Here is a 14,358-nt window from a genome sequence, read left to right as displayed (position 1 = left end):
TCAAAATTGCAAAGTTAAGGACTTAATTGGTTGAAATTGAAAGTCGAGGACCAATTTGTGAATTTAGCTATAGTCGAGGGACCATTTTGAGTATTTACTCTAAAATTATTTTATCAATTTAATAATGTTTCATATTTTGTTATAAATAATATTTCTATAAAGTTTTTGATGTGTTTTATTTTTCGCTCATATCTAACAATATTTATGGCTAACTTCTTTTTAAGTGTTTCACCTTTTTTAAGCTATTCATTTTCGTTTTAATGTTTCGCCCCTTGAGAAAATTTTCTGGATCCGCCACTGCCAGTGTTTACCCATATTCAGGATCACCCCGATCATCTCAGGTCGGGACGTAGCACCCGACCTTCTCCAATTAGAAAACGAAACCTCATTCCCTTAGCCAAACCCGATCGCACCAGGAACGAGGGCGTCAGAAACCTTAGTACACATGGGGAATTAGCGAGGCCTCCGACCTTTCCATGTGCATGGGAAACACGTGTTACGCATGCTGAGCCTCCGGCATGTGCTCCCTATATCCTCCTATAAATACCTCATTAAATGTTGGAGGGGAAACTTTTAGGCATTTTCCACAAAACTACTGTTGGGTAATATGGTTGAAAAATCCCAAAATAATAATTCTACAGAAAAATTATTATTGTATGGGAAAACAGAAAATCTGGGAAGGAAAAGATGGAGTGTTTGGGTATAGGTTTAGCACGAGTTCGAACACAAAGTTCTTTTCCTTAAAACCTTATTTGCTACCTCCCACAAGTGCTAGGAGCGTTGTAGCCTAGGTTTCCCAGGATAAAACGTGCTATGATTCTTTGTTTAAGAACCTAAACAAAGAACCCGGCAAACAAAGCAAAGCTGGAACACAGATTGGCTAAAGAAGAGAGTAGAAGCAGAGTTTTGAGAGGATAAAGATACTGGAATTCCTTTGTTTCTCACTGTGTAAAATGCTACTGCTCTACCTCTCTTTATATAGGGATTGATGGATTATATGAACCCGGGGGTCCGGATAATAAAACGATAAAGATTGTATTAATTGGACATAAAATGCTATTACAGAGGTTCGGGACGTGTAATAACGAGACAAAAGCTGTAGGACGTGTCTCCTTAGGACACCGGGTGGTGTTTATATACCCCTGACTGCCACGGGCCCCGGGCCCGCGGCGCGGGACTCGCTCCACGCGAGGACCCGGCTATTGGCCGAGCGCGGAGCTCGGCCAACGGGCCGAGCATGGGCTCGGCCGAGTTCTGGGGGTCGGCCCAGGCCGACCCCACACTGGGCCGACCCCGGGGTGGTTCGTCCTGCTCCGGGTCTGACCCGGCTTGTCCTGCGTGGCTCCGCTCCGGCTCCGTGATTATTCCATCATCAGTCCCCCACTCTCGGGGCTGCGAGGAGTCGTCAGCGCGAGAGAGTAAAAATAAATTTAATAATTACGGGGCCCTGAATTATGTCCAAAAAATCCACCCCTTCCTCTCGCAGAATTCTTGATGCGATAGGACTCTTAACCGGATTGGGATTCAAGCCTGCAGAAATTCTCATCAGTTAAGAGTCCTCATTCTACCATAACTCTTCCATTCCTCCTTTAAATATCCCTCCCATCTCTTCAAACCCACTCACCTTCCCCATATTTCACTTTTCCCTCTCCCCAAAGTTTCCCCCCTTTTCCCCAAAAAATATCTCCTCTTTCCCCCCCCCCCCCCCCCCCCCCCTTTTTTTTTTCCTCTCCTATATAAAGTAGCTTCCCTCTCCTCCCCCCCACACACACAAAGCCCACAAATCTTCAAAATTTCTCTCCCTCTCCTCTCCCCCCTTTCCGGCCAGCCCTGCCGCCACCGACCGCCGCCGACCACCGCCGACCGCCGACCGCCGTTCGCCGCCTGCCACCGACCAGTCTCCCGGCCGACCCCAGCCCCCTGCCGAGGCCGACCCCCCCAACGCCGACCCCGAGCCCCCGCGCCTCCTTCGTCACCCCTTCCTTGCTTGAGTCGGGTGAGTCTTATGCAAACCCCCTTTTTAGAGTTTCGTAGCTATCTTTTATGAGCATAGTGCCTTTTGTCGAGGCCACGCACCCGGTAGACCTACCTTTGGTCATCCATTATTGGTCCGTCTTAGACTCTGTTGACTACGCGGACCTCCCGCCTAGCGACGACGAGTCTATTGATTTAGACCGGTTTCCTTCTCTGGAGGGGGAGATTGACCCTTTTTATCTCGAGTACCCGTATATAGATCCGCTAACTACACATCCTCCCTACATGTTGACTCCCACGCCACTCCCGAACCCTTTTCCTTTGAGCCAATACACCGTACTAGACTCTGCCATCCCTCGGGGGTTCGGGTCTTCGTTGACGCCTCACGATATTGCCGTGGCGAGGGCCTTAGTTGGCCCGTCGGCCGAGATCTACGTTCCGCCTCCCGGGACGACCATACTAGAGCCCCCTGGTCCCAACTTCTTCGGGGTCCATGTTACATCCCTCCTTATTGGCTTAGCCTTCCCTCTTCACCCCTTCCTCGTCAAGCTCTTAAACTACCATTGCGTGTCTGTGGGTCAGCTAGTCCTCAACTCCCACCGGGCGGTGGCGGCTTTTATCGTCCGATGCGTCGAGGTGGATATTCACCCCACCCTAGAGCTTTTCCACTCATTCTTCACTGCGACCAGCTCTTCATCTAAGGAGAACAAGGGGTTCATGGCGTTCGCGGCTCGGCCGGGGACGAGGATCATGGATCGCGTGCGGGACTTCAACAAGGGGTGGAAGCCCAAATTCATGTTTATCTCTACTGGTGCGGCGCTCCCCTTTGCGGTGCCGTGGGGCGGCTATTTCCGCAAGTGTCGTGGCCCACGGTACACCCCAGCGCTCGAGGTTTTGATCCGGGATTTTTTGGGCGGTACGGCTGGCATGCTAAACTCTGAGGCTCTTGTTGACCACGCGTCCTTAGTCAGGGCGGGTTTTTCTCGCGACCCCCCTCCTTTGCCTCCTCGCGGCACTCCTGTCCCTCCTCCCGACTCTGTAGGGGAGACCGAGGAGGAGTCTACTAGTGACGATTCGGAGGACGACATTATAGAGATACGGGCCGACCCTTCGACACCTCCCCCCGCCAGCTCTGGTCTGTCACCTCGTCGACGTGCTCATTTGAGGAACCGTGGTGGTGAGGACCCGAAGCGCCGCAAGACCGGCGAGACCAGCCATGCTACCTCAGACGTTCGGGCTCTCCCACGGGGGTCACGCCGCCGCGAGGCGAGGTCCGCCTCTGACGCAGACCACGTGCCGGACGGTCCCCCGTCCGACTCCACCCTTCGAGCTCCGATGCCCGCGGCGCCTCATCAGGACGCCTCGACTGACTGGTCCGTCCAGTTCCCACCCACAGCCTCGCTGCTCAGCGGGGATGTCCCCCCGGAGGCCTTTATGTGCAGTCTCGTCCAGCCGCGCGATATGGCCCTGCACGAGGACCACGCCATCATCCGCCCTTTGTTTGAGGTATGTTCTCCCTTTTCGTTGAATGACGCTTATATTTCCTTGTTTTGTTATCTTGTCTTCTATTCATGCTTGTCCTCGTACAGACGGTTGTTCGTGCCATGACCCTGGAGAGAGCCATAGGGGGCGTCCGCGAGCAGCTGGAGACCGAGACGCGGGCTCGCTAGGTCGTGAGTGATAGACTTGCTGCGCTAGAGGATCAGCACGCCGCGTTAATTGACAGCCGGTCGCGGGAGCGTAATGCGCATCAGGTGGCCCTGAAGGAGGCTGCGAGGGTGGCTGTTTCAGCTTACAAGGACTCCCAGGCCTTCATCCAGGATATCCAGGCCTACATCTCTGCGCACCCCCAGGAGACCCTGACTCATCTTACGAGCTTCCTGAGGGGAATGAGTGTTTGGGTCGGCACGGGATGGAGTTGTTCGAGGCGGGGGAGTCTTCCATGCAGGGCAAGATCTTGCAGTTCTTCGTGCCAGAGACGCGTCCTTTGACCCCGTTGCATGGGGCCTGCCCGAGGAGTGGGAGGAGGAGCCAGGTGATCCCATGGACGTGGCTGTGGGTGAGGACGGCGAGCGTCCACCCTTGGACTCGGCGGCCGACCGCTCGTCGAGTGCGGACTCGCAGCCGACCTTCTTCGCTTTGCCGGCGTGGGTGCCCCCGAGGAGGAGACTCAGGCTGCCTTGGGCGATGATGACGGCACCCGCGAGGCCACGCAGCCCTGACGTCTTTCCATGTTGGCGGCCTCTCATCTCTATTCAGCTGCTGCATAGACTATCTTTCTATTTTGCTTAGACTGGCGTTACTTCGTTGTTATTTCGCTTAGACTGGTGTTACTTCGTTGCTTGGGTTGCCGCCCCTATGCTTCTTTTGTTTATTTTGCTTGCTTTGGACATATCGGCTGGTGTTATGACGTTGTTTGCTATGATACCGCTCTTCTATTTCGTCTTATGCTTCATCTGTTTTACTTGTGTATTCCTCTTGATTGCCCCTCGTCCACACTTGGGACTGATGAATTCTGGTACCGCGGGAGTTTAACTACCCGCTATCGCGGTGTCAGCTAGCCCGGTTAGACCTCGTACCGCCTCTGGGGCGCTGGGGTTGCGTTGCGCCCGTCCGGCGACAGGTGAGGTCGGACCTCATGTCGCCCCTAGGACGCCTTAGCGATTCTTGGGATGGAGTCCAACGACTCGCGTCCCGAATCCTTCCGTTCGGCGGTAGGCAAGGGCGGACCTCGTACCGCCCCTAGGGCGTTTGAGGTTGCGTTGCGCCCGTCCGGCGACAGGTGAGGTCGGACCTCATGTCGCCCCTAGGGCGCCTTAGCGATTCTTGGGATGGAGTCCCACGACTCGCGTCCCGAATCCTTCCGTTCGGCGGTAGGCGAGGCCGGACCTCGTACCGCCCCTAGGGCGTCTGAGGTTGCGTTGCGCCCGTCCGACGACAGGTGAGGTCAGACCTCATGTCGCCCCTAGGACGCCTTAGCGATTCTTGGGATGGAGTCCAACGACCCGCGTCCCGAATCCTTCCGTTCGGTGGTAGGCGAGGGCGGACCTCGTACCACCCCTAGGGCGTGTGTTATATCCGATGTGGTCGCCGACCTCCAGGTCTGGCTGACCTCGTGCCGGCCGACCCCCCCAGGTCTGGCCAACCCCGTGCCGGCCGACCTCGGGTAGGTCGGCCTTGGGGTGCCTTCGCTTGTCCGCCATTCGGGACAGGGTAACTTGTTAAAAAAAAAACTTCTTATTCCATTGCGAATGTAAACAAACATTATTGTGGGGACCTGGCCTTTTATTGGGAAGGGGGACAGGCCATACAAATGAATGTCTACTGGTAGAACTTCAACAAGTGCTCTGAGTTCCAAACCCTGTCTACCACCTTGCCCGATGTGGTCCTTAGCCTGTAACTGCCCGATCGTACTATGGCCTCAATAACATACGGTCCCTCCCATTTCGTTGCAAATTTGCCTCCATCTTGGGGTCGGCTTGCCTCCCTCCTTCGGAGGACGTAGTCACCAACCTGGAAGTAACGGGGTCGGACTCGGCTGTCATGGTAAGCTTTTGTCTGGCGTTGGTAATTTTATGCGCGGGCCATGGCCTCCTCCCTTCTGTCGTCGATGAGGTGGAGGTCGGCGGCGTGGTGTTGTTCGTTGAGGTCGGGGTCGTACACTGCGACTCGATAGGATGGTATCACGGCTTCAGTGGGAGCCCGTGCTTCGAACCCGTATGCCAGCGCGAACGGTGTCTCCCCGGTGGCCCTTCTTGGGGTGGTGCGGTATGCCCATAGGACGGTGTCCAACTCCTCTACCCATGTTCCTCCGGCTGCGTCCAGGTTCTTCTTGATGCCGTCGATTATAGTTCTGTTGGCGTTCTCCACCTGCCCATTCGCTTGTGGGTACGCCACCGCCACGCGGGTGTGCTTTATGTACCATTGGTCGCAGAATGCCTTAAATTCCTTACTTTCGAATTGGCGCCCATTGTCGGAGATGATCTGCATGGGGACCCCAAAACGGTATAAAATGTTCCTCCGTATGAACTCCGTGCACCGGGTGCTTGTGATGGTGGCGAGGGGTTCCGCCTCCACCCACTTTGTGAAATAGTCTATGGCGACTATTATGTACCTCCTCTTTGCGGACCCCATGGGTAGGGCCCCGACGATGTCGATCCCCCAACGTGCAAACGGGATTACCGTGCTGATTGGCGTGTAGCTGGTAGCCGGCCGTCCCGGCTCCGCGTGAAAGTGCTGGCAAGTCGGGCACCTCCGGGCGTACTCTGCACATTCCTTGGCCATGCTTAGCCAAAAGTACCCCTGCAATAGGGCCCTCCTCGCCATGGTGAAGGCTCCTTGGTGTGCGGCGCAGGTGCCTTCGTGTATCTCCTCCTTGACGGACTTGGCTTCGTCCGGGTATAGGCATCGGAGGAGGGCACCGTTGTAGGACCTTTTGTAAAAGGTGTCTCCAAGGAGGATGTATGTTGGTGATCTCCTCTTGACCGCCTTGGCGGCTGCCTCGTCTGTTGGTAGGGTACCCTTTCTCTTATACTCGATCAGGTGGTCCAACCAGCACGGGGACCGTGTTTGTATGGTGAGGACGGGGTAGGCCTCCAGGCTGGACCTCTGGAGGTCTTCAATCCGTGCTATCTTAGAGATATGCTCCAGGGTGCCGAGGCCGAGCTTGGAGAGCACATCCGCGTCCCCGTTTTGACTTCGGGGTACCTGCAAAATTTCGTAGAGGGTCAATTGACCGAGGACCTGGAGCACCACGTCGCGGTATCTCCGCGTTCTCTCCTCGTTGGCCTCGAATTCACTGTTCACCTGCCCGACCACCAGTCGGGAGTCGCACCGCACCCTTATTTTGGAGGCCCTCAGACCCAATGCCAGCCTGAGGCCACCCAATAGTGCCTCGTATTCAGCCTCATTGTTAGACAGCTTAAAGTGGAAACGAAGGGCGTAGTAGGCCCGGAACCCCTCCGGGGTTACGAGTACCACCCTTCCGCCACACCCTTTGGGGCCGGACGAGCCATCCGTGGACAGGGTCCACCAATCCTCCTCATTGCTCCGGGCTAGTTCGGCGGCCTCGCGAGCGGTGCACTCAACTATGAAGTCGGCGAGCGCCTGCCCCTTGATTGCCGGTCGGGGCTTGAACTAGACATCATATTGGCTCAAACGCATGGACCACTTGACCAATCTGCTTGCCGACCCTGAGGCCCTCAATACTGCCTCAAGGGGTTGGTTGGTGAGGACCCGTACGGGGTGTGCTTGGAAGCAATGCCCGAGCTTCTTGGCTGTGGCGTCCACGGCGAAGATTGCTTTCTCCGTGGGTGAGTACCTGAGCTCGGCGCCTCGGAGGGCTCTGCTCACGTAGTACACCGGGCGTTGGGTTCCCGCATCATCCCGGACCAGTACGGAGCTGATCGCGGCCTGCGAGATGCCCAAGTACAGGTACAAGACCTCCCCTTTCTCCGGTTTGGCTAGGGGGGGGGGGGTAGCATCATGAGGTACGTCTTGAGGTCCTCAAAGGCTTTCTAGCATTCGTCTGACCACTCGAACCCCTGGTTCTTCTTGAGGACCCCAAAAAATGGCAGGGACCTCTCGGCTGACCTTGAGAGGAATCGACCGAGAGCTGCCAGCCGACCATTGAGGCGCTGGAACTCGCGGAGGGACCTCGGAGGTTCCATCTCCAGGATGGCCTTGACTTTTTCGGGGTTGGGTTCAATACCCTCTTTGAGACCATGTACCCCAAGAATTTCCCTCCGTGTACCTCGAAAGTGCATTTCTTGGGGTTCAAACGTAAATCAAAATGTCTCATAATGGAAAATACCTCGGTCAAGTCGGCTGGGTGTAGGTCGGCCTTCGTGCTTTTCACAATCATGTCGTCCACATAGGCCTGTAGGTTCCGGCCGAGGACCCTCTTGAACACCTTGGCCACCATTCTTGTGTATGTGGCTCCCGAGTTCTTGAGCCCGAACGCCATGACCCGATAGCAAAAGACCCCTTCGGGGGTGGTGAACGCCGTTTTTTCTTCGTCTTCCTCGTGCATGAAAATTTGGTGGTACCCCCGGAAGGCGTCTAGGAAGCTCATGAGTGCGCATCTTGCTGTTTCGTCCACCAGCTGGTCTATGTTGGGTAGTGGAAAGGGGTCCACGGGGCCTGCCTTGTTGAGGTCCGTGTAGTCCACACACATCCTCCACGTAGGTGGTTTAGGTGCGAGGACTACGTTCGCGAGCTATGCCGGGTATGTGGCCTCCCTGATGTGCCCGATCTCGAGGAGGGTGTCGACCTCCTTCTTCACAAACTCCCGTCTATCAGCGGCGAGGTAGCGCTTCCTTTGTTGGACCGGTTTGGCTTTGGGGTCCACCGCCAGTTTATGCGTGATGACCTCCCGGCTGAGGCCCGCATGTCTTCGGGACCCCAAGCGAACACGTCTTTATAGCTGCGGATGACCTCGACAATCCGTCCTCGGAGGTCAGCTGGGAGGCCGGTGCCCACCTTCACCATCCTGTCAGGTCGGCTGAGGTCCAGGATGACCTCTTCCGTCTCCACCACGGGTTCGGCGCGGGGCCGCTTCTCCTCTTCCCGGAGGGCCCTCTCGGTTACTGTGTGTACCTGGAGGTCCTTTTTCGTTATTTGGCGGCAGGCCTTCAAGTAACAGCTTCGACTGACCTTCTGGTCCCCCCTCGCGGTGCCCACTCCGATGGGAGTAGGAAATTTGAGGCAAAGGTGCTCCATAGAGATGACGCACCTGAGGTCCTCCAAGGCAGGTCTGCCAAGGATGATGTTGTGGGCGCAACCGATCTGCGCTTTAAGGATAACGGACCCTTCTGTCTCAATGGAGTCTCCGGTGAAGCCGGATAGCGGGGTCCGAACCTGGGAAAGTTGCTTCCTGGATAACCCGAGTTGCGTGAAGGTGTCATAATACATGACATTCACGGAGCTCCCCGTATCTACCAGTACCCGGTGGACGATGGTGTCATTAAGGTCCAAGCGGATTACCAATGCGTCCCGGTGGGGTAAGGGTCCATCCGGGAGGTCGTCGTCGGTGAACGTTATGGGCTCCCTGCGTGTCCTCTTCTCGTGGGGTGCTCTGACGACCTCCCCAACGTATAGGCTCCGCGCCCACTTCTTCCTCTCAGCGGGTGTGTCCCCTCCCTCCGGGCCGCCGAAGATGACATGGATGACCTTCTTCTTTGGTGGGCTGTCTGGCTCAGTCCCCTCGTCCTCCGTGAGGTGGTCGAGCTCCCTCTTGCGCGGGGCAGAAGTAGAAGGCCCGGTGCCATCCTTCTTCTTTCGGGTGTTGTCAGGGCCTTTTGCGTGGTCCTGCCCAGACCTCTTCACGTATTGCCCCAGGTATCTTCGTTGAATGAGCTCCTCAATCTGCCTCTTGAGGACCATACATTCGTCGGTGTCGTGTCCACGTTGCCGATGGAAGCGGCAATACTTCTTCGGGTCGGCTTTGGGGGAAATCTTTAAGCATTCCTCGGGGAACGATACGATGCCCATGTCCTCGGCATGGTCCAGGATTACGCTAACAGGTTGTGTCAACGGGGTCAAGTGTCGTAGCGGGGCTAGACGGGGACCTCGGTCACGTCGCGACCGGGGAGGGCGGCGATCCTCTTGAGGGTGAGATGCCCTGTCACCCTGTCCGCGGACTTCCTCCTCCTCCTTCTTCCTCTTCTCTGCTGCTTCCGCATTGGCGTACCGCGCGGCGCGGTCCATCCGTTCTGCATAGGTCTTCGGCTCATTCCGAACAAGATCGCTGTGGAAAGGGCCCGACCTGAGGTTGTTGGTGAAAAACGGGATGGCGGACCTTTCATCAAAATTTGTTACCCCCATAGCTTCTTTCTTCCACTTACTCAGGTACTCCGCCAGAGATTCCGACTTGTCTTGCTTCAGGTAACATAGGTCGGCGAACTGCTTTCGCCGTTGTACGCTGCCCGCAAAGTGCGACAGGATCTTCTTGGTCAGGACCGCAAAAGTGGGAATGGATTCCCCCGGGAGGGACCCGAACCAATCCTGGGCCTGCCCATCCAGAGTCGTGCAAAAACTGCGACACATGATGGCGTCATTTATGCCTGTCATCATCATGACCGCTTTGTACCTGTTGAGGTGGTCCCGCGGGTCCGTCGCCCCCGTGTAGGGTTTGATGGTCGGGAACCGGAAGTCCCGAGGTAAAGGCTCGGCCATGATGGCCTCTGTGAAGGGTGTGGCCAGGGCGTCCCGGGGCTCCGGGGAGTCGTCGCGCGCCTCCATCTTGCGCTGCAACTCGCGGACCTGTCGACGCAACTGTTCCATCTCTTCGCGCTGGGTGCTCGGGGGTTGGCCTCTGGTCTCCCCTGAGCGTTCCACGGGTGGGGCCGGCTCCCGCTGCCTCGGGACACGGGGTTCGTGGCTCCGGGACCTCCGCGAGCACGATGACTCCTCCTGCCTGACGTGCGTGATCGGCCCCGGCCCCAGGCGGTCTCGCGCCGGTACGCGTGGACCCAACCGCCCAAGCGCGGAGGTGGTACGCGCCGGCCGAGTTCGCCCTTCATTTCGCTGCTCGTGTCGGCCTCGGGTGGCTTCCGCCCCGTCGCGCCTCCCAGAAGGTCGTGGTGAATTGACTTCCTCCTCAGCCGGTGCTGCGGGTTCCCGAGGCGCCTGAGTGCTGGGGCCGCTGCGCACCCTCGCAGGGGGCTAGGGTGGGGGCGCTGGGCCTCCCCGGCGCAGCCCTGCCGCGACGCGGTTGAGCGCGTTCGCCGCCTGTTCTAGTATGACGGCATCTTGTTGGGAGGTCGGGACCTGAGGTGGTGCGGGTGGCGCTGCCCCGCCGAGAGGGCGATTATTGGTGAGACGGCTCCGAAGGTCCCCCACGGCCCCCTGTCGACTCCCGTTGATCTGGTCCCGGAGGTCCTCCCCGGCCACTACGGACATGGTCTGTCGGCTCGCCACGACCCCGTTGGGGCGGTTGACGAGGGCGAGGTCGCGTGGGTTGCGCGAGCCCTGCGAGTTGTGGGTGTTCGACCCGGATCTTGTCATTGCTGTCAATGCAGGATAATAGGGAGAGGGCTTAAGCTTGAACAGCTGCTCTCAACAAGAGCACCAATGATGGATTATATGAACCCGGGGGTCCGGATTATACAACCCGCGTGTATGTTTGAATATAAGAAATGGATAATAAAACGGTAAAGATTGTATTAATTGGACATAAAATGCTATTACAGAGGTTCGGGACGTGTAATAACGAGACAAAAGCTGTAGGAAAAGTATGAGATGTCTCCTTAGGACACCGGGGGGTGTTTATATACCCCTGACTGCCTCGGGCCCCGGGCCCGCGGGAGGAGCCGCGGCCCGCGGCGCGGGACTCGCTCCACGCGAGGACCCGGCCATTGGCCGAGCGCGGAGCTCGGCCGAGGCCCATGGGGGCCGAGGCCGAGCCCATGTGGCCGAGCCCAAGGAGCTCGGCCGAGTTCTGGGGGTCGGCCTGGGCCGACCCCGGGGTGGTTGGTCGACCCCGGGGTGGTTCGTCCTGCTCTGGGTCTGACCCGGCTTGTCCTGCATGGCTCCGCTCCGGCTCCGTGATTATTCCATCAGGGATGTTGGAGTGACAACATTCAACATGGCCATTAAATTGGTATTAAAACCAATTGTGTAACACCTGTAACAACCACCGACTAAGTAGGATTAAACACAGTTTTAAAAATTGGAATTAAAACAGTGTTAATTCCAGTAACAGATGAGTTTAATCTTCTGAACTTTCGGGTTTCAGACCGTTGGGGTGCAGGTTCGCACGAGAGTGGTGCTCAAGCCGAACCAAGTGACTATATCGATTGGAAAATGATACCGAAGTTTGGCATAACTTAACCCGCAAGGCCAGTCAATTTCTGGACGACATTCGTGCCCGCAGGTGCCGGCGCACGCGAGCTCAAGCCTTTTTGATCTCTTCTAGTTGGATTTTGATTTGCACCCCACTCCCCGCACGCGCGCGCGCGAGAGAAAGCCTCTATGCTATACAATTCTACAAGCTTCAAAAGAGCTCTTGTTTATAAGGGGGGCAAATCTTCTTTCCAAACCAATGTGGGACAAAGTCCACTATTTCCCTTCATTTCCCAACTCAAATGGGTCTATTTTAAGAATCAATATCTCATTCACCCATTATCCGTTTTGAGCGTACAATATATCAATCTCTTCGTCTCACTACGAAGAACCCGAATCCACTTTGACCTGACCCAAATTGGAAGTGGACCCCACTGATAATTGTACCACAAAATAGCCACTTAATATGCCATTTTATATCATTTTAAGCTAATTTTTCCAACAACTACCACTTGCTCGGGACCCTTTGACCCACTGTCATCTATTTCCGAGCTCAATTCCTTAAACCCATAAGCTAATGATCCAAGGACCCAGTTACGATCCGATTTAATATTTGTACGTATTTGTGAGAACGACCGTATTTACCACATCAAATAGGGATAATTGAATTAATCAATTAGGTACATTTTCATATCATTCAATCTTTTCTAATCTTAAATATATATATTTCATTGACGACCCTTAAGAAAAACATAAGTAATTAATTTAATCTAAATTATGCGTATTTTGATTTTTTTTTGGTGGCTGCATGCATGCATGTTTCATTGACGACACTCATGAAAAGCAAATATAGTTAATTTAGTCTAAATTATGTTCATTTTTATCTTTTTTGGTGGTTGTATATATCTTTCATTGGTCGTCACACTTGTGAAAAATAAATAGACAATTGAAAAATATAAAAGAATTAGTCTACATACGATGAGCTATTCATCATGTTCTTGTAGAGGTGTACGTGTATGCAAGGGCAATTATGCTCCTCTCATGGTTATTACTTATTAGATATAAATATTAGATTTGAATGATTCCATTTTCTTAAACAATGGTAAAACGTGTACCACAATGTTATAAGAGTTACATCAAATGGTAGTTATAGACTTATAGTGTGAACTTTGCCAAAAAAAAGGAGAGAAATAAATAAAAGAAATGATATAGTTTTCTATTTTTTTAAATTTAAAATAATAAAGTACTTGCACATGATATTACTAATGTTATTTATCTTTCTTGTGTGATTTGTAAGTTATTAGAGTATCCACAAGAATGAATTTTGACGAGCTTTTGTCAGAATATTTTTTTTTCTACAAATGCAATTTTTTGTGGGAAAATGGAAATAAACCTGAGCTTGTCCGCTCCTGCGCGTTTGGCGCACAAATTGTGCCCAACAGGCGCGTGAATTTAGTTTTTAGTTTTTTTTTTTCTCATAATTTTGTTTTTGATTTCCCCCCTCCCCCTCTTGCCTACATGGCATGAAAAAAATTAAGCAAAAATCTAAATTAATGAAATTGCTCTTACACAAGCGAAGTTTACTCAGTGCACACCATATGACTATTTAGTTCTTTTGACACCAAAAAAAAAAAAAAGAATACTAAAAAGATTTAATGAAATCATATTATAATTCTTAATTTTATTCATAAATTAGGTTGCATAGGTATGCTTCTCACGAGAATAAAGACCAACGGAACACTCGTATGGAGTGTAGCTACAACGGAACACGCATCCAGAGCGCAACTACAACAGAGCATTTTTTCGGTAACGCAACTACAACGAAACATTCATCCGGAGCGCGCACTACAACAGGGCACTCATCCAAAGCTTTAATAAATGAAGTCGGACACAGAAACATGCCTTCAGTGTATCCACTAAGATTTTGACCACAGTGAAAAAGAAGAAGTTGAGTCTTTCAAAATAGATAGTTTGAGAAAGTATGTTTGATGGAGATTAGATAAAGTGATGGGCTATTTGTATGGTATTTATATGGACTATGGTTGGATATACAATATCGAAGATGTTGCGAGAAGAAGATGTGGTGTCACCAGCCGGGGGTAGCGGCGGCGGCGGTTTTATTTTTATTTTTATTATAGGGCTTTTAGCCATGGATCGTTTGGTCTTCTGATACCATATGAAAATAATAGTTATAGGAATGATATTATTATTGATCAATCCATTATGATATAAAGTATGTATATGATGGAGAGTTGCATTTATAAGGATACAAAGAGTCCTAGTCATGATAAGAATGATAAATGACAATATTTCTAATAATATAGAGGGAAAGAGAATGAATTCTAGGGTGCCTAAAATACAGTCTAAATATAAGTAGGCGAATGGATTTAGATATAAAGAATTAATAAAGAAGAAAATGCTATGTGCATTTTCGGAGAGTAAAACTGTTATTATATAAGATGAAAAATGAATTAAAAGTATAACTCACTTTTTGTTCTGAATCAAATCAAAGTATGTCAAGTAAAAAATGCATTATCATTCTAACAATTTATTTTGTAAACATTTCTGCTTATGATTAGTGAGTTAGCCTTTATTTAAAAA

The 14,358-nt window shown here is 52.7% G+C and overlaps 1 protein-coding gene across 1 annotated transcript; it reads right to left on the bottom strand.

The window, feature by feature from the left end:
* Nucleotides 1-8,253: 8,253 nt before the first annotated feature.
* On the bottom strand, nucleotides 8,254-10,257 carry LOC109189687. The gene has a single exon (XM_019340299.1). The coding sequence runs from the start codon at nucleotides 10,255-10,257 to the stop codon at nucleotides 8,254-8,256; it is 2,004 nt and encodes a 667-aa protein (XP_019195844.1).
* Nucleotides 10,258-14,358: the final 4,101 nt, after the last annotated feature.

This window comes from Ipomoea nil, unplaced genomic scaffold, assembly GCF_001879475.1.
Source record: "Ipomoea nil cultivar Tokyo-kokei standard unplaced genomic scaffold, Asagao_1.1 scaffold1562, whole genome shotgun sequence".
NCBI lineage: Eukaryota > Viridiplantae > Streptophyta > Magnoliopsida > Solanales > Convolvulaceae > Ipomoea > Ipomoea nil.
The sequence above is the reverse complement of the archived record's forward strand: the minus strand, read 5'-3'. Positions and strand labels throughout refer to the sequence as shown.

What these genes read in the sequence shown, in the direction of transcription:
- LOC109189687 (XM_019340299.1), bottom strand. Translation starts at nt 10,257, where the DNA reads ATGGAACAGTTGCGTCGACAGGTCCGCGAGTTGCAGCGCAAGATGGAG.